Source organism: Scylla paramamosain, chromosome 8 (genome assembly GCF_035594125.1).
Source record: "Scylla paramamosain isolate STU-SP2022 chromosome 8, ASM3559412v1, whole genome shotgun sequence".
Classification (NCBI taxonomy): domain Eukaryota; kingdom Metazoa; phylum Arthropoda; class Malacostraca; order Decapoda; family Portunidae; genus Scylla; species Scylla paramamosain.
This window is the reverse complement of record NC_087158.1, coordinates 25,474,017-25,494,539: the sequence shown is the minus strand read 5'-3', so window position 1 is coordinate 25,494,539 and position 20,523 is coordinate 25,474,017. Positions and strand designations below refer to the sequence as shown.

General features: G+C 40.6%; 2 protein-coding genes across 4 annotated transcripts in view; both read right to left on the bottom strand.

Moving 5' to 3' along the window:
- LOC135102559 (facilitated trehalose transporter Tret1-2 homolog) overlaps nt 1–13,794 on the bottom strand; it is a 26,569-nt gene extending 12,775 nt beyond the window's left edge. The window contains exons 1-5 of the mRNA XM_064007840.1: nt 13,729–13,794; nt 12,931–13,055; nt 11,963–11,990; nt 11,321–11,488; nt 3,734–3,909 (exon numbers count right to left, since the gene is read on the bottom strand). Of these exons, the coding sequence (XP_063863910.1) occupies nt 3,734–3,909; nt 11,321–11,488; nt 11,963–11,990; nt 12,931–13,055; nt 13,729–13,794 (563 nt within the window). The remainder of the gene's footprint in view (nt 1–3,733; nt 3,910–11,320; nt 11,489–11,962; nt 11,991–12,930; nt 13,056–13,728) is intronic.
- A 2,328-nt stretch (nt 13,795–16,122) lies between these two features.
- On the bottom strand, nt 16,123–19,964 carry LOC135103032 (UDP-N-acetylglucosamine transferase subunit ALG14 homolog). 3 transcript variants are annotated; one of them, XM_064008903.1, is made up of 3 exons: nt 19,808–19,964; nt 17,658–17,939; nt 16,123–16,637 (listed from the first exon to the last, which is right to left on the bottom strand). In XM_064008903.1, the coding sequence occupies exons 2-3, from the start codon at nt 17,934–17,936 to the stop codon at nt 16,272–16,274; spliced, it is 645 nt and encodes a 214-aa protein (XP_063864973.1). In that variant the 5' UTR covers nt 17,937–17,939; nt 19,808–19,964; the 3' UTR covers nt 16,123–16,271. The 3 variants fall into 3 exon arrangements, with proteins under 3 accessions (XP_063864973.1, XP_063864975.1, XP_063864974.1); XM_064008905.1 differs by having other exon boundaries at nt 19,784–19,938; XM_064008904.1 differs by having other exon boundaries at nt 19,574–19,925.
- Between the last annotated feature and the right edge of the window lie 559 nt (nt 19,965–20,523).

Here is a 20,523-nt window from a genome sequence, read left to right as displayed (position 1 = left end):
ACCCACACAGATGATGAGTTGTTTGTGTGTGTGTGTGTGTGTGTGTGTGTGTGTGTGTGTGTGTGTGGAACGGAATCAAATACACTACTTTTCCTGACACATTCCTGCTTTTTCTCCTCGCTACACTGTCTCTCCCTTCACTAGCTCCCACTACACCTTCCCTCCCATCATCCCGCTGCCCAAAGCTTGACTCCACAACACACCTTGCGGAAATATCTAACGTAACATCCAGATTTCTACTTTCTCCCACTCCATATTCTTCCTATCCCTGCCAGAGAGAGACAGAAAGAGGAAGAGAGAGCAGCGTTGGACGTCAAGGATTTTCTTCTTTTTTTTTTTTTTGTCACGCGTCTCATTGTCTCATTCAGCTCTTCCCTTCCTGTTTTTACTTATTTATTTATTTATTTTTGCTGGGGTGGTACTTTCACTCGAACACTTCCTTTTGTAGTACTTATTTGTTTTCCTCACACTCTAACTTATTTCTTTACTTTTTTTCCTTTTCCTCTTCCCTTTTTCCTCTTCCTCCCAATCTCTATTACTGCTTCTACTTTCTTCATCCCTTGACCTCTTCTTCCGCCTTCTCATTCATATACAGTCTTTATCTTTATTCTTACTTAGCTTCACCTTCCACCTCCTTCATCTTAACATCATCATCACTCCTCCACTCCACTCCACTCCTCCACTTCGTCACCTCATATTGCTGCTGTGCTTGCAACGCTGCACGATTGTTTTAGTTCTGTTATTTAATTGTTGGCCACGAGCTGAGTATTATAGACTATAATTTTTACAAATTTACTCTATTAAAACAAAGAACAGGAATTTGTCTCCGGTCATTCACACTGAACGATTCTACTACTGATTTCTCCCTCTGTTACATGCCATGATACATATACCCCCATTGGAGAGTGTATATTTTCCTCAGAAAGGTATATTTATGTTAAGTTTGAAATTATTTATCTTCCCAGGGCCACCACGGTTTCCCATTTCTGACTGATGATTGGTAGTCATCTGTCTGGCATCTGCTTTCATTCGCCTTAATAGCTGGGATGCGGTATCGGGGTCCCTCCTCCACTGTTTCTTGTGCTTATAAACTTTTTCCTGTTGTGGTGTCCTGCGTCAGTATCTGCTTTCGTCTTGCTTGAGGCATACCGTCCCTTCTCATCTTATGCTGCACAACAACTGCGCTTGGTGCCGGCTACCTCATCCAATGCATCTTTCTTTTTCCTTGTTTTTTTTTTTTTTTTTATTTCGTCCACTTTTCCTTATTTCTTCCCCATTTAGTGTTGTAAGTATATCACCACACGGCTCAGTACTGATAGCATGGAGTCATCGCCGGCACCTGAAAACCTGAACCTTGTCCTTTTCATCTTCCAGCAAGCAAATAAGTCACACGCGCATATCTAAAGGTTTCTCAAGTCTCCAAGAACCCCATTATACTGAATTAAAAAATAATGTATTGGAAATCGACTTTACAACTCTGAACTTTCCAGCCTTAAAAAAAATATCAAACGAATAAATAAATAAAATAACAATAAAAATGACAATAATAATAATAATAATAATAATAATAATAATAATAATAATAATAAGAAGAAGAAGAAGAAGAAGAAGAAGAAGAAGAAGGAGAGAAACTGATATTTTGTATACGCTTCGTGAAACAGGATACCAACATTGGCGCGAGCTGAAAAAAATAAGGTCTACCTACCACTTCCGTCATCCGTAACACCAAGTTAACATGGGAGAGGAAGCTATGAGTGAAGGGGAGTGCGGGAGAGAGGAAGGGATGGATAGAATGACACCGGAAGGAGGGAGAGAGGATGGAGTGAATGCGGGAAGAGGGAGGGAGGGAGGGAGAGGGGGTGGTGAGTGAATATGAAGGATACCACCACTTGCTGATTCCCGCCCACAGGTCACCCACCTGCACCTGCCTCACTCCCGTGCCCTACTTTCCCAGCTCCCCAGTGCCTTCCTCCAGACACTTCATGAATCAAACTATGGGTCATCACACGAAGATCAGACACCACGGCTACAAATGTTAGGTTAAGTTTCTTTACCTAACCCAACCAAATCTAATCTAATCTATCCTCATCGCGAGAGCCGATGTGATGGCTGACCTCCATGTTTTCAGGAGATGTATATATAAGGAATGTGACATAATTGATATCTATGTTGTTTTGCCTCGTGGGTAAAATGCTTTCTTATCTGTCCTTAAGTACTTTTCTTCCTATTTACGTAAGTTTTGCTCTAACAATCGTGTTTCTTAATTTTCACTTGAATACTTGAAAGAGAATAAATAACCTTTACCTCGGCACAAGAGGTGGTGAAGAAAGCAAGTCTTTAATTCAAAAGATTTTTCAAATACAGAAAGCTCAAAAAAAAAAAATCATATTCATTCATCTGCTTGTTGGTTAAGCTGATCGTGGCTGATTGTTTTTTTTAAACTGAAAAGAAAGAATATTTTTGCTTTTCAATGTAGTTTCATGATTTTTGTTTATCATAAATGAAGTATGAATTCGTTTCTTCTGAAATACCAAGAGACAACCATAATTTCAAATAAAACTTACCGAAAGTCTATAAGTTCTTCAAGAGCAATGGAAATTAGAAAATCTGACAATCGGGAAGAGGGCTAAGGAAAATATGGGCCAAGGACAATGGCATTGAGGGTGTGAGGGAAGGCCAGCCCCGACATCTCCGACGGGCAGTGGCAGTCTGTGGCCAGACACCAACCAGCTTCCTGATTGCCCCTCACGCTCAACAAGGATCGTGCTACCCCTCGCAGATGAATCACTGTCCCCGCCCAGACACCCAAGGCACCCACCTTCTTAATGAGGAGCGCTACTCAGACTGTCCCCTCAGCGCGCCCTCAACCCGAATGTGGGTTTGAGGCATAGCTCAATGATAATAATAATAATAATAATAATAATAATAATAATAATAATAATAATAATAATAATAATAATAATGATAATAATAATTAATGCGATCACAATAAAAGTGGCTGAAGACGTACGAACTAGAGTAGAGGAGTTTTACAATGAAATTTCCGTTGACATACAGGAAAAGTAAATCAATCACCTTATTCAAACGTATTTAGCAGTGACTGAACAGTTATCGAGTCTCCCCCTGGCTGGACCATTCCTCAGCCCTGCACCACTAACGACATTGACACCTCAGCGTGGCGAGGGGACAGGCAGGATGGGGACAGCCACGCTCGTAACCCACTGTCTCGCTAGTGGGATGGTGACTCACTACTTTTTTTTTTTTTTCGCGCGCGTGTGACTCACTGGTGTTAATGTTTATGTACTCGCATGGTGGGAATTGTCAGCCCGTACTTATAAGTACACTGGGTATACGCGCATACGTGCATACATACATACATACATACATACATGCATCATACAGGAGACCGCCAAACAATAAAATAAGCCATTGAAAGCAAGTGCCATATTGTTTTGACCTTCATGATACATACATACACATACAAGCATAGATGTAAATGTTCGCCCTCATATACACACACACACACACACACACACACACACACACACACACATGCATAAGATAATCAACACCATGGAAATACGAGCCTTTTTTTCCGAGTTTTGTGGCAGTCTACCTTTTCTCATTCTCACGGAGCATTTCACCCCTTGACCCTGCCCGGCGCCGGGTACCACAGAGCGCCACCCACTGTCAGAGGGACCAGCGGGGAACGGGAAGCTTGGTACGTACTTACCTTAGTGTGTGTTGCTGGTTTGGGTGACAGGGGCGAGGAAGGACAGTCTGCAGCCACGCCTTCGCTCCTGTCATCGTGCTGGGGGAAAGTGGTCTCCAAATCCCCGGGCCCCACACCCTTGGCCTCCTTCTCTCCTGCTGGGGCTGTTTCTGTGTCCGCCATGATGAGCCGGCTTGCTGTGGAAACACGAAGGGAAGCGCCCATAGACATTATCTTATCCTCCGTGGGGTGTCCAAATCAGAACAATTGAATTAAGTTCTATAGGAAATGGGGAATGCATTTTTCTGTCTAATTTGTGGTATCTAGTTGGAGAGAACGATTTTTGTGGATCAGTTGTTTCTAAAAGCTTTTATTTACTTTATCCTCTTTTGTTATGAAAAGTCATTAAAAGGCGAATGTTCAATTTTCTCTAAATAAACAGAAAATTACACAAGCAAAATGAAATAGTAGCAAACATGAGAGAGAGAGAGAGAGAGAGAGAGAGAGAGAGAGAGAGAGAGAGAGAGAGAGAGAGAGAGAGAGAGAGAGAGAGAGAGAGAACTTCTGCAATCACACTCCTCTTATTGGTCACTGGTCAGCCTACAAGTGATTTTAGGAGGATGAGGTTGAGTCAACTTGCTCGTATGCGGAGGTCAAAGGACAACACAGAAGAACAAGACTTCAGAGGAAAGGGAGAAGGATCATTACATACCAGACGATAATGAAAGGAGAAGCAAGACATCGTTCAGGGATTTTGAGAAGCAATGGAGTGTTGGATAAAGGCTACAATCACACTGACCATAATATTGGTGGAATAAGACCTTTTCGGCAAGGCTGGCACCGTCCCACCCATCTGTGGTCAGTCATGGAAAGGAACAAGCCAGACCAGGAGGCAACACGGAGACCAAGCAGCCCAAGGAACACCCGGACAGCAAGGCAACAGTGGAAAACGTGGGTGAGCAAGGAGGATCGTAGAGCAACGGGATGAGGCTGACGCAGAAAGGAGGAAAACACGGAGGAGTGTCAGGGACCACACGATAACACATGAAGGGATGGAAAGCTGGCGGACAACAATGAGCATGGGGGCAAACCTGAGCACCACTGATGGTCGTGAGGCAGACTGACGGACCGAGCACTTGAGGAAGTGATACACACGATGGGAATGATAGCAAGAACGAGACCAATTAAAATCCTAGGTTAGAGTAGATTAGATTAGAATTCGCTGCTTTATTCACAAAAATATCGCATATGATATCATGACATAAAGAACAACGTCTTTCGCTCAGAGAGAGAGAGAGAGAGAGAGAGAGAGAGAGAGAGAGAGAGAGAGAGAGAGAGAGAGAGAGAGAGAGAGAGAGAGAGAGAGAGAGAGAGAGAGAGAGAGAGAGAGAGAGACGAGGGGTGGAACGAGCCAAACTGGTTGACAAAGAACACCAAAGCAAGCAGAAGAAGGAAGTGAAGCAGAATATAAGATAACAAGGGGAACAATGCATTTCACAGGATAGCTTGAGGGAGGAAGCCAGTCATCGTGAACTTTACACTTCATCTGTCTTGCTTGCATCATTGACAACCGGAAAGGTGAAGGCTAAGCAGCAAATTCCGTTGCTCTTTACAGCATTCGGGGTGCTTCAGATGGCGGTCGATAATGATATCTACAACCATGTAATCTAAGCAACACTTGTTTATACTGCGACTAGAGCTTCCCTGTTTGGTAATGTCTGTGTAACCTGCTGCCATCCTGTTTCTGTTAGTATGTATAGCCTGCTTGGTACAGATCCGGATGACATCAAGAAGAACCAAACATTCCACAGGAGAACTCGAGGCACGAAACCAATCATTGTGAACTTGTATACTTAACCTGCATCATTAATAACTCCAAAGATAAAAAACAGCACATTCCCGATCTATCTCCGCATCTGTGGTGGAAGGGTGTCTAGTCTACAGCCTATCACCTCTGTCCAAGCTCGTACCATCACTTGTGGGTGGAGCTTAGTGATAACTTGACTGCAATTTGTAATGGTCATCACCGAAGCGCATGTCGAGAAAACACAACTAATACTGTGACCTGTCTTAAAACATTGTAGATTGTCCTAACAGTGTTTAAGTTAATAATGAAGCAAATATATAACTGACGTAGCCGCTGACAACCACAACAATATGAGGATACTTTATTCCTTACGAACCTCTTGTCACAGTGTGTGTGTGTGTGTGTGTGTGTGTGTGTGTATGTGTGTGTGTTTTATTTAATGATAGTATGTGCAGAAGGATAAGGAAAGATAAGGAGTGAACAATTTCTGTAGGTAAGGGGGACCAGTGAGCCTTTAACATACCGATGATTGTCTATAAACACTTGCTTAACATTTGCGACCGGGTGGCTGTGCACACTTTGCAGAGTATTTTCTGAAGCCGAGGAGAGCATCAATGTCGTGGTGCAAGATGCGTGTCGAAACATTTGCAAAACACTCTCAAGAAAATTTATGCAGGAAGTGCTGTGAGCTTACCATTGATTCCTAACACTGGCAGTCTCTGACCACAACCCTTCGTGTCTCAGTATCATGACGGCATTTCAAGCTCGTCGTGGTGCAAGATGCGTGTCGAAACATAGAAATGTCCTTTATAAAAATTCTTACTTCACACAATTTAGATTACACAAGTACATCATCTACACTTAAAAGCAAGACTGAAATATCAAATATCAATCATAACTGTCTTCGAGTTCCCTTCGAGGAGAAGAATAAGATCCAGTCCAGACACATCATGCAACAATATGGTCTTGCGAGTACATCCATTAACTTGCCTGCTGAACACTATGCGTCCTCTTCTCATAGGAAACAGGAAGGATTATGCTTTGGTAAGTGACACATCCGTCACCACTAAAAGCTGCTGACGTTCCTTACCTTAAACCTATACAGACGCCATTTTAAGATACGCATGAAGCTACATAGAGAAACGTTTTAACTCTGATACATGTACAGTCGCCTCGACGGTGTTGTCACAGTTTTCAGTTTCGCTCATTGGGGACAGAGACATTCACTGGTGGTTGTAGCGATGTTATTTAGTGTGTAAACTGTACACGTGTGCTTTCTTTGAACTATTCGACTGTGATATACAAATATATAATGGTACAACACATCATACAATAGGCGTGACGATATAGTCTTAGTGTATGAAACAATACAGATTAAACCCCAGTGAGCCTTTAAGATGCCGATGATTGTCTATAAACACTTGCTTAACACTTGTGACCGGGTGTGCACACTTTGCAGAATATTTAAATATAATTATATAAAATTTTAAATATAATCATATAAATTAACTTCATAAATGTGATTAACAATCCTTAACGGCCTAACTGAGGACTAAAGCCCTAGTCAGACTGATCAAATTCCGGCGTACAGTCGCCAAAACGGGCAAGGGCAACCAACAAACTGGTGACCTGATGTATCTCGGTTTTGTGCTGAAATTTATGTGTATCCTAGTGAATCCATCCGTTCAGAGTTTGGAGACCCTCTAAATTCAGCTCCTTCACCAGCTTATAACAAACACTCTCCTCCTTCCTGATGACCCAAGATCGACCACAGGAAAGTGCCACCTTCTCCATCTGCTTAATCAAGGCAAAAGCAACAGCAAGAGCTGCACACTAGTTTAAAGCGGTTGTCCATGGTTATTGATGTAGGTCGCGCGGCCAGTGTGAACCGACTTCAACCGACCTTTACTCGTGCCCCGAGAAGAGCTGCTTAACAGGTACTTGTCTATCCTTATTTATATGGTTCATTAAAAGTTGATGGATTAACAGTAAAATAATCACAAAACAATAAGAATATTACATGAGTAAAACCTACATTAATGCGTATTGCTTCACTCCTCAACAGCTCACCACAGCACTTGAGTTAATCATCAAGCAAGTGTTCGGGTCACCTTCACATTTATTTCTTTTCTATAAAAAAAAGTTTTTGGTTTTTAAAAATATTTGTTCTAGATTATTTTATTTAGAACTTTTCCCGAATAATCACCACATATTTAATGATATTTAGTAGCGCCGAAAACAACTTGTGTAGCATTGTTCTTAATTAAAACTGGACGAAAGGATGAACTCTGACAAAGTTTCGACAGTGTCTAAGAAAACATTATTTTTAAAGTGTTATTAACATGCGCAAATTGTATATTTCTGTTTTATAAATCAAGCACAAGTTTCTCTGTAATGACAGTCAGAGAAGCACCCCGGTTTCATTTAATTCCCAAAAACTCTTTGAACAGTAAAATCTTGAGAGTACTAATCATTCTTTTCGATTGTCAGTAGCGACACCTTTTTCGTATGAAAAAAAAAAAAAAAACTTTTCCAGCTTCATCAGCATTTATATTTTTTTTCATTACTCGGTAGCTCAGTTCAACCCGGAATTGCTGCGAAATTATTATTTTGCTTCAGATAGATAATCAATAAATAAGCGAATAAATGAAAATGTAGGGTCAGGAGCTACCATATCTTGCAGCAATTCAAAATTGATACGACATTCGCTTTTCCTTATTGTACATATGACAACAGCAGCAACTGAGGAAGGAAGCAGCGCCGCTTCACGTGCCTGGAGAGATCGCGGTCCAGGATGAGATAGATATTCCTTGTCAACCATTCGTTCAGGCCAAGCGAGCCACAATCACTGTATCGAAACAAGAGCTGCCATTTTTTTTTCATTATATAATATGATATTAAAGCTCCCTGAGTGCCGAATAGTATGCATCTCTCTCTCTCTCTCTCTCTCTCTCTCTCTCTCTCTCTCTCTCTCTCTCTCTCTCTCTCTCTCTCTCTCTCTCTCTCTCTCTCTCTCTCTCTCTCTCTCTCTCTCTCTCTCTCTCTCTCTCTCTCTCTCTCTCTCTCTCTCTCTCTCTCTCTTTCTGTTCGTCTAAACTTATGTCAACAGACGAATCTATGGAAACTTACAATGTAGCTTATCAAATACTTCTATGAATATGAATACTTTATCCATTATTACTTTCTGATATAAACGAAAACACTGACAACTAATAGCAATATTTATATTTTTTTCCTATATTTTAATAATTCCTTACTTATCTAATTCATCCTTAAGACTTGGTCTATGAGCGGCTAAGGTTCTGGAAGACACGTCACAGTGATGAGACTGTGCGATTAGACTAAAACCTGACAGACTGGATCTCACTACAGTTTGGTCAAGTCTACGACATTATTCAGTGACTGTAATGTGTGAAGTCTAAAGTGTGGTAGTCACGTCTTTTAGAAAGAGTAACTAACTGTTGGGGAAGCTGGAATTATAAAGCTAGTAGGTTATAAGCTTTTGAAATACACAACAAGAAAATACAACAAAATGTAACTGTTTGAAGTACAACAAAACGTAACAGTTTCCTTTAAAGAGGAATAGAAGCGAAAACACAAGGGAGAGGATAATGTAGCTCAGCATGACACCATTTATACGATACCTTTAATTTTCTTGTAATCATGAACATAAGGATAGAGAAAATTAGTTATTTTCGTGAATTTAGTTAACGGAGAACAACAGAATACATCTGTTTTATGCCAAATGTAATCATACACATAGGAGCCTCGTTGCCTCGTTCCCAGCAGTAGCCTGTGCCAACTAAACATGCAGTGTTTAGAGAGAGACAAAGAAGAACGATTCTACCAAAAACAACAGGAGTGAAAACTTGTGTGACCTTCAAAACGTATGCGTGATCTTCAAGATGTGATGTAACAAATTTCGAGAGTGTTGCATGCTTGCAGGAAGACGACCACCATCAGGATGATTCCCTGCCCCTGTTGTGGCCCTGTTGTGCGCAACACGAAAATCAACTTGCATTCCCCAAACCGAGACCAAACAAAGGAAGATCCCGGAAGGCTGGCAAGCAACACCGCGCCACATCCCAACGCCTCATGAATAACTTCCTGACGAGGGTCGGTATAGCAGCGACGGGAGGATGCACTGTCGCCAGGGTGGGGGCGTTCTTGTCTCTGTTGCTCGTGTTTGATAGATGCTCGTAAAACCTAGTGGTAAAAAAATAGTTTTTCGCAGGGCAACAATCAAGGCTGGCAAAGAAACACCCTTGCCGGAGCATCGCTTCTAAATATAGGGAGATTTATATTTTGAAGGCCTTTGTGATTTTTCTGCCAGCCACGTGTATTAAGCATGCACACGTGTCTGGCAAGAAGACAAGGAATGAGAGCGATGTCGTGTGAACGACTTGGTACACTTACTTTCCCTAGTCAATAAACTTATGACTAGCGTTTTAATCATACCATAAATAAAGATGTACGTACCCACTTCCCGGTGTCATTATAGGCACACTTTACTGAATAGGTTTCGTTTTATAGATGGGAACGGCACTTAGGAGACAATAACTATCATACTCGTAAATCCGCACTGCTCAGAAACGCGGTACTTCAACTTTGTCCACTCATGCAGAAAACCTGGAGGAATAGTATGTTAATCCCGACATAAGACAAAACACACACACACACACACACACACACACACACACACACACACACAGACACACACACACACACACTTCACTTGGACCACCTGCCTATTTTCGCGTTTTGAGGTGAGACGGCTACTAACGCATGTGGATCGCTCAGGTTTTCATGACCAGTACTCACTACCACTTTTGATTATCTTTTTTCTCACGTATCTCGCTGGGTACCTAGTTCTTCCCATAGCTCTGATTTCTGTCTCTGCTCGTCCTAGGTAATCACCTCCAATATTTATACCTTTGACATTCTCTTAATTTTATCTCCATTCTTTTTTCCTTTTAATCGTCACTTTTTCACTCTTGTATCCATCTTATCTCCTCTTATCTTCTCTCTCTCTCTCTCTCTCTCTCTCTCTCTCTCTCTCTCTCTCTCTCTCTCTCTCTCTCTCTCTCTCTCTCTCTCTCTCTCTCTCCCCTTTCATTCTCTTAACCTATTTTTTTTTTTTAACAGTATACACTTCTCTCATTTCTTTCTTTTTTATGTCAATACCTTGCACTCGCCTCCATCTCTCTCATTACTTATTGAGTACTTCCTTGGTCAATACGAGCTCACTTACTTTCGTTGCCGCTATCCACGTAGCTGTTCGTGGAATCATGTGATCAATACCAGTAGTTGGTCACGAATATAGGTTAGGAAAAGGTCACTGCAACTCAAGTGACCTTCACAAAATTCCTCCTTTTAATTGTCTGTCTGTCTTCGGTTCCCCTATCTCGCTTCTCCTTCCTGCCCTCGTCATTCTCACCTGTCAACCTCTATCCCACCGTACAACAGTAGTAATTATACCGTCTCAGTCAGTAGGGAATTAGTAAATTTCTTAAAAATGAATAACTTCGTTAATAAAACTAAGAACTAAGCATGAACCCCTTGAGGTCCTTCACCCCTTTAGTTTGGTGGCACAGAGACAAGGCAGCAGTACATTCACCAAGGCCACGGAGGCTCGCACTCTATTTTTCAACCGTTCATTGGCATCCACAGTAATCACATGCTGCAGCACCACCGAAAAGGTTGCTTACATTATTATTCTGCCACAGTAATGAAGAGTAAGAAAGCTTGGGCAATGTCAGCTACTGAGTGAGGGTCAGCGGGGTAGTGGCGCGAAAAGTTACCTGCTCATGTGTGAAGCTGGCGCAGCGGGTAGCCACTCTCTGTGGTGCTAGGCGAACACTGGCCTCATCGTGAACAGAGAACCCAAACCCTACCTCTGGCACTACCACTTGCTCACCACCACTGCGCAATTTGAGAGAGGCATCCTGGCTATTAGACTTCCGGGGAACCTGCGACCCACGTTACCATGCTGCACACAGGAGCTGGACGGGCAAGCCTGACCTCCAATGGCCTTGTTGATCCACTGGTACTCAAGGGTCACGATATCGGTACATACCAACATTAATGATGTGCTTGACTAGATCTTTTATCATACCATAAATAAGTATGCACGTACCCACGTCCCGGTGTTATTATTCGCACACTTTACTGAAATGGGTGAGATCGACTCGTTTCCGGTGCGTCGTTATTGACAACTGCTACTTATTAGCTAACGTTAGACTGTCAATACTTTTGTTATTTATTAACCGTTATTTACATTTTATCAGTAAAATAAATCGGTCTGGATCAGCGGATGGCAATAAACGTGGACATTACTGAGGAGGACACGGAGTGTAGTAGTCGTCACGAGTGAAAGAATTCAGGATGACAAACGATCCAGTAGTTTAATCTCTTTAATGCGGTTAACCTGCAGTGACAATTACTTTGACATCAGCAAGAGGAATAATTGAACTACAGCAGATCATGCACATGCACATAATACAAAGAACACGATTCTGTAAAAATGAAGGGTTAAAATGGTTACCATAATTACGAGCGAAGCGAAGTTTACTATGGAAGTTGTGGTTTCATTCAGAGCGGCCTGCCCCGACCGTTATACTATTCAAGCGCTAATATCTCCTGAACTACGCGGCCGATCGTAACGAAATTAGCACCTTATGATAGCACAACTCTATCAATTTTATATGATATACATTTTATCTCTTCTGTTGAGTGAAGTCAATGATTAACTTGTAAAAAGTAGAAGGGTGTCGAAAATGGGATTTTTTTTTTTTAACTACTAAACCTATTTTAATGAAACTTAAGAAGTGTCATGTTATATTTTTAATAAAAATTCCTAATGTTTGTTTTGAAGTAACGCTGCGCATGCACAAAGTCAAAATTCCAACTTTTTAATTAATTAACTAATCAAACTCAAATGTTGTTGTTAATAAGAGCAATACAAGTTATAACGAAAAAGCATGTCAAATTTGCAACACTACTGCGCATGCGCAAAATACAGTATAAGACTTTTTGTAGACTGACCGTCAGTTTTCTGCAATTTTCACTAACTTCCTTTTGTCTCAACGAGAGCGAATAAATACCACTAAACACAGAATGAAATTTCTTATCCAACGGTATACAGCACAACCATTAGGCTCTCGCAAAGTTTTGAGCTATGGTGATCTGAATATTAGGCAAGTGCGTTATGTGCGTTCTGCCGGAAATTGCCGCCAACTGACAGCTTCGCTCGTGAATCGCCTTCCGAGACGTTTTACTGGTACATAATAGTTGAAGCAATAATAATAATAATAATAATAATAATAATAATAATAGACACGCAAATGCAATACTTGTATAATAATCCTCAGCGTACCTTTAATCTTTAGTGGTTACTTAGACGCTACTTTACCACATGTAGCACTTACGATTATGAAGCTCGGCGTTTAAGGGTCTAGGATTTATAGAGAAATCAGGGTTCAGTCGTAACATCTGTCTCTCTGAAGACTGGACACAATCTACAACCTTCTGAGGCCGCTGGACAAGATATGCGACCACATGCGACACATTTCTCTACAGTCAAAAGAAACCCACTGTGTCTTATCGCTGTGTCTTCACGCTGCGTCTTCAACTTTATTGCACAAACAAGACCCTCACTACCTCTCTATAGCTTAGTCCTTCTCTCGCACAACTTCACTATTCCAATTAACTACTCCATTTAACTCGGTTTCCTTATTGTTACACATCCTTCGCATAAGTCTCTCACCACCAGCCACGCAAGACATCGTGAGGCGACAACAGGCAACGAAGAGGAAGATATACAATGGTTCTTCTTTTAGCAAAGAACATCCCTATTATCTGATAGTTTTCAGAAAGAAAAAATTCTTAACTTTTTTTTTTTAATTGAGGTCCTAATCTATAAAAAAATAAATTGTGATTAGAAGATTTCTTCTAAGACTACAGATGATTATATTATGAAAAGTAAAAGAAAAGCACTGGATCAGGGGGTGCTGTGAACTTATCATTAAATCCAGCGGTGACCTCACTGAACGTTTTCCTTTGTTTCACAGCAAAAGGGATCAGTCACAGCCTGCTCTCTAAAGACAACTCTCTTCTTTCACACAAAACTAAATGCACCTAATTACACACACATACCCTTCATTCAAAATTCAAAATTAATATGGCGACTCATACACCAGCCTTGCAGTACCTTGCAGTATGGGGAGGGGACCACAAATATCCCCAGGTCGGATTGCTCTTCTGTCTTGGCACCCATCTCAACTTTTTCTTCATTAACTTCTGCAACATTCGCGGTCTTAGGTCAAATTTTCAATCTGTAAAACATCGCTTTTCCTCTATCAAACCTCATCTTCTTTTCTTCACTGAAACACAGGTGTCTGAGGCAACTGACAGTAACCCCTTTTCTGTTCCCTCCTACTTTCTCTGTCCTCATTTTCAATCTAAAGCTGATTGTTGTGTCTATGTGCGCAATGACTTAATCTGCTCTTGTGCCCACGCTCTTGAATCTTCCGAGCTTTCCACCCTCTGGTTGCCACTAGAGTCACTCTCAAACTAAATTTATCAGTGCTGTATACCTTTCACCTAACTCCTTTGAGTATAAGAGATACTTTGACTACTTAACTTCCAAAGTGGAGCACATTCTGACTCTCTTCCCTTTTGCGGAGATCTCCATTCTTGGAGACTTCAATGTTCACCACCAACTTTGGCTTTGCTCTCCCTTCACTGACCATCCTGGTGAACTAGCCTTTAACTTTGCTATCCTTCACGATTTATAATAGAGCAACTGGTGTAATTCCCTACAACTATTCCTGACCGTCTTGGAGATACGTTCAACATTCTTGACTTTTTCCTAACCCTTAATCCTTCTGTTTATGCTGTTACCCTATCTTTTCCATTGAGCTCCTCTGATCTCAATCGCATATCTGTATCTTGTCCTATCGCTCAAATCCTGAGGAGGCATTATGCTGATTTTCCTTGGCATGACTACTGCTTCCACGTCAGAGACCCGTCTGTGTGCTGAGTGCATAACAAGAGCTGATAGTGTCTGGCATGGAGGTGTACATTCCTCACTCTTTCTCTTGATCTAAACCTTCCAAACCTTGGTTTAATACAGCCTGTTCTCATGCTATACATGATAGAGAGGCGGCCCACAAAGGGTACTTGAGCCTTCCATCACCTGAATCTCATGTGCTTTATATTTCTGCCCAGTATCATGCCAAGTCTTTTCTCCAACTAGCCAAAAACTCCTTCATTAATAGAAAATGTCAAAATCTTTCAAGATCTAACTCCCCTCATGACTTCTGGAATCTAACCAAAAACATCTCCAATAACTTTGCTTCTTCATCTTTCCCTACTTTATTTCAACCTGATGGCACCACTGCCATCTCATCTATTTCTAAAGCTGAACTCTTTGCTCAAACCTTTGCTAAATATTCTACCTTGTATGATTCAGGGCTTGTTCCTCTCTCCCTTCCACCATCTGATTACTTCATGCTACCCATCAAGATGCCCTTGGAAGGCTTATGGACATGATGGGGTCCCTCCTATTGTTCTCTGATGCTGTGCCTTCGTGCTTGCACCATGCCTAGTCAAACTCTTTCAACTATCAACATCTACCTTTCTTTCTTGCTGAAAGTTTGTTTACATGCAGCCTGTTTCTAAAATGAGTGACCATTTTAGTATGTTTCATGTATATGGGAAGGTTCCACTCATACTGCTCGTTTAGACAGGGTGGAATCAAAAGCTTTTCATGTTATCAACTCCTCTCCTCTAACTGACTGTCTTCAGCCTCTTTCTCATCTACTGCTCTTTTCATGCCAACTGCTCTTCTGATCTTGCTAACTACATGCCTCCCCTCCTCCCACAGCCTTGCTGCTCAAGGCTTTCTTTTTTCTCTCAACCCTATTCTGTCCACCTCATCTAATGCAAGAGTTAACCAGTATTCTCAATCATTTGTCCCTTTCTCTGGTAAACTCTGCAACTCCTTGCCTGCTTCTGTATTTCCACCTTCCTATAACTTGAACTCTTTCAAGAGGGAGGTTTCAAGACACTTATCCACTTTTTTATTTAAAATATCAATATCATTATTGCTAGTATTGGAATTTTGAATTTATTGATTTATTGGTTATCAGTTATCTGGTGATAAATTTATTGCCAGTTATCTATTATTGGTTATCGCCAATAAGGTTAGCATTATTGATTTATCAGCAATTGTGATAAATTTTTTTTATCACCTCCAGCTATGTATAGAGAGAAAGAAAAGGCTCTACTGTAAGAATTACATACAAAAGAGGAAGAACCAACAATGTAGTGAAGGATAACCTTATTATTCTAAAGAGGAAAACTGTTAAAAATGAACTAAATATTTTGAGAAACTAATATATGGAAAGTGGAGAATAAAGGAAAACATAACAGAGCTTTGAATTATGCATCCTTATAATCACCAGCCTTGTTGTTCTGGCAGTGTATAGGAGAAAAGGTAAGCCTCCCAGGCTGTTCACAGCACAGAATGGCATAAAATAAAATAAACAATCCCCTAATCAGGCCTGTTAAAATGTGACAGAGGATTATAATACAATATATAGTCAATATAATTCTCTTTAATGCTTCACAAAAATTCAAAATATATTTTCTTGATGTGAAACATTGATGATGCAGTTATGAGTGTATGTCAAGTTTGGATGACAGATGGGATGACTGAATTAGTATATTTATGGGACTGATATGCAGCAGTCACACCAGGCGACCCAAGCAGCGAGCCCTTGGATGGCTTTCAGTCAACTGAGGCCACTGGACGAGAAAATGGTCACTTAATGGATAAAGAAGTTGACCGGAGAGGGAAAGGGAACGCACTCGACACAGGCTTTCTACAAACACGACCCGACTTGGACACATCCCAAGCACACGCAGAATCACTGCTCCACCACATAGAGGCACACATGTTCCTGGACCATTAGACAGGATGAGGACTGGCCGGTGCTGGACCAACACCAAGAGGCTGGATATGAGGGCACGCAAAGTAGTGAAGGCAGAAGTGATCCATGATTGCCCTACTTCTCGAGTCCGAGGAACCACCTCTACCACAAAATGACCCTCACCCTGTGAAGGGAAGTTCACCAACTGTTACAAAACGGAGCTTCCTGGACCACAATAATGACAATAGTAATAAACTTAATTCCTTTTATGTGTGTGTGTACATAAGACTGGTGATGGTGCAAAACAAATTATGAGAAAAGTGTTTGAATGAAGAGTTGTGTGTTGACAAAACTAATACCTAATCCAACTGACAATCATGTCTTCTCATTTGATAAAATTCGAGAGAGAGAGAGAGAGAGAGAGAGAGAGAGAGAGAGAGAGAGAGAGAGAGAGAGAGAGAGAGAGAGAGAGAGAGAGAGAGAGAGAGAGAGAGAGAGAGAGAGAGAGAGAGAGAGAGAGAGAGAGAGAGAGAGAGAGAGAGAGAGAGAGAGAGAGAGAGAGAGAGAGAGAGAGAGAGAGAGAAGTAACCCATAAGTCCCAATGAGTAATGGATCAGTGGAGTGTTCAATGACTGGTGGTCTAGAATACTGGAAGTCAACAATGTCCCTCTGATAATAATTTCAGTTACAATAAACAAATATTATGTTGAGGCAAAATCACTGTAAGTAAAAAAAATATCATGTCAGTATCCAGCAAAGGCAAACTGTACAAGTGTGAATTCATGTGGTATTGAGCAATTTTTTTAATACTTTGTACATTTTTGCCACTAGTATGGGTGTATTGCTCAGTGAGTTCATGTTTAGTAAGGGATGACTGTATCACCTTCTTAGAACATGATATTTAGCAGTAGGTAACATTTAATGGCAGAGATGTGCAGTACACAATGGAGCTGGATAAGTCACTCAGCCAATGCAGAAATGAAGCCTATAATAATAATGGTAATCATAATTTACTAGCTAAGATTATTTCAGACTCAGATATTTTCATTATTCACAAAGATGGAAGAGACAGCTTTCCATTCATGAAATTCAAGTTTTGAGCTGAACAATAAAAATGTAAAGCAAATGTTTTGAGAATATGGATGAAATATAAAAACAAAATATGTACTAAAGAGCTTGAACTTACAATACAAGGGAGACAAACCTTAAAGTCCTTCTCAACTTCCAGCAGCTTTTTGTGGCTAATCTCATCAGTATCTGCCACCACATATATTCTGGGACTGTACTTCACTGGGTCAAGGGCAGCTACCATCTTGAGCATCTCCACAGTGTGGCCCCCAGATCCAAGGACCACCAGTGTCTTCACAGTCTTGTGTTGAGACAGGACTAAAGATTTACCTTGGTGAATGTCACGTAAAACATAAACCAAGCGAGCTACCAGCACCACTGCCACCAATACTGCTGCTGCTATTAACACTAACATGGTCTGAAAAGAATAAAGATTACTTAATTCATTGAAACAAAATTACAAAAAATTTACCTGCTAGAATCTCCATCTCAAAATCTCTTATCTATTTATTAAGATTAGAACAATAGCCTTTGTTGTTGCTTGTGTTTCTTTGTTCTGTTACCATGCTGTCTACCACTATGGTGCACTTGTCTGTAAGTTCTGTAAAGGGAGTTCTTCATTCAGAATATGGTAATTATCTAGATTTCTTTCCCAGCCTTATTACTTGTCTATTCTCTTCCATTCTTTCACATATATCTTTAAATACAGCCAAAATGTAAATATAAGATTGGGAAGAATGCCCCCATCCTTAAGAGGGGGTCCAGGGAGGGCAAAGCCTCCCAGTTAGGTAATTTTAGGTTAGTTGCCACAAACTTTTAAATGTTAATTTTTACAATAACGCCTTGTTACTTTGCCATTGAAGACTGACACAATAATATAGTATACTTACTGCAGTGCACCTCTGTAAAAGTTATAGACAGTGCCCTCCTATAGTTAACTCACAAATCTGTGTTGAAAACAGGGGTGCCTCTCAGAGCCTAAGCCCACAAATTGTGTGCACAGCACCACTCCTTTCATACATTAAGCCCTGGAATGCTTCCTGTCTGCCTCAGGAAGTAGTTCATTTGTGAGTGAAATATATATATATATATATATATATATTTTTTTTTGTCCATACATAAGCTCAGCTTGTTTGTTGAATTGAAGCTATTGAATGACAAACATTTTATTATGAACATTTTATTTGCGAGATATATAAAGGACACTATGAGCGTATTATTCAGTGCTGCCTCATGAGGGAGGGTGTCACGGCACCATGCCAGTTTGACTCCAGCTGTCATCATGGAAAGTTTGGAAGATTGTGATCTACATTTCTTGATATGCCTTTGAAAATGACAGCTTTTATCTTCACAACCTTGAAGTTTGGCACTATTTCCTCACTTAGTGAGAAGTGTTAATGGATCTTATTTCTTAGTATATGATGATTTCAGATGCTGGCTGTGAGGAACAGAGTGTGACTGTCGTGGTATATAATGGTTAATGTCCAGGAGGGAGAAGCCCCGTGGTCTGGTTAGGTCAGGTAATGCTAGGTTAGGTTAGTGTTCTTAAGGGGGCTCCAGGGGACAATGAAACCCCCATAGTTAGATTTGAAATTTCCCACTTGTCAAAACATGGTGGATGATTGTTAGATTTTTTCAAGAATGCTCAAATCTGCCCTAATTTGACTTCCCCCACCATAAATAAAAACATTCGCGTCCTAACACAAACCCCCGATTCCCCACAGGTCCCCCAAACTTGTTGGGGGAAAGGGAAGGGTTATGTACAAAGGAGTTATTGTAAATTTTTACCCTTTTACATAAAACATTACCTAACCAAACCAAGGGGTTTGCCCCTCCCCCCCTGGAACCCACTCTGAGGGACACTAATCTTACCTAGCATTACCCAACCTAGCCTAACCCGGTGGAGGGGCTCGCCCCCCCTGGAACACCTGAAGAACGGGAGTATTCACCCGCCCCCCCTCAAATTTACGTTTTAGATGTATCTAAATATATATTCAAAAGAATGGAAGAGAAGACCAATAATAAGGCCAGAAAAGGACGCTAGATACTTACCCAGAATATTTGACAGGTGGTGTTTTTTTACACTCAGCTGGTGGCACATGAGGCTATGATGTATGTTACCTCAATTCCTTGATGGAGATGTGTTACAATAATAAGGGTGATCTAATTTTTTTTTTTTTTTTTCTAATGAGAATAAAAACCTCTCGGCTTTGTATCGGCAGCAAGTAGTGTTTCTACACTTATGTAAGGTCCTTCTCTTACTTTCTCGTGCCATCCTCATCTTACACAGTATTTCCTTGCGTTGTGGTGGAGTTATGTGCTGTGGCAGGGCGGCGTTTACGTATTCAATGTCAGGCAAGTCACCGCATGATGGTTGCTGAGTGCTGACACTTGTCCTCTTCAACGGTGCATGTGTAAATTGTGTGCTCTGTTTATTGGAATTTTAGTGACACTTTATTTTTCCCAAAGAATATTATTTCACTACTTATTTTCAAGAGAGCTGCAAAATCAGATGTGAATCAATTTAACATTTGAAATTTCAGATTTAATTACCTTAATGTCTAACTAAAACTCATAGCACAATATCGATAAGTAAACAAAAAAGAGGATTTTGTTATGTGTTTTTTTTGTCAGTCTATGTGTATCGGTAGATTTCTAAGATAAAATAGCAGTCATTCCCGAAAAAAAAAGAAACCATGCGCATTTTATCAAAATAGTATATACCTAATAAGAAATGGGCACTATGGGGTTCTTCTTGAATTACTAAGATAAAAGCACCGTCATAAAGAACACTAACTTATATGCAAAACAAATATACTGGGCTAATATTAAAAATATTTATGTTAGAGACCTAAAAGTCACGTTTTCTGTCATTAAATGCATCCTAATAGGCACACAAAAACAGCCTCTTGTCCCTATATTTACTACTATCAGATCATTGCAGGAACGCAAATTATGGAAAAAAACAAAATCTACAATAAAAGCGGAGTAATAAAATGAGA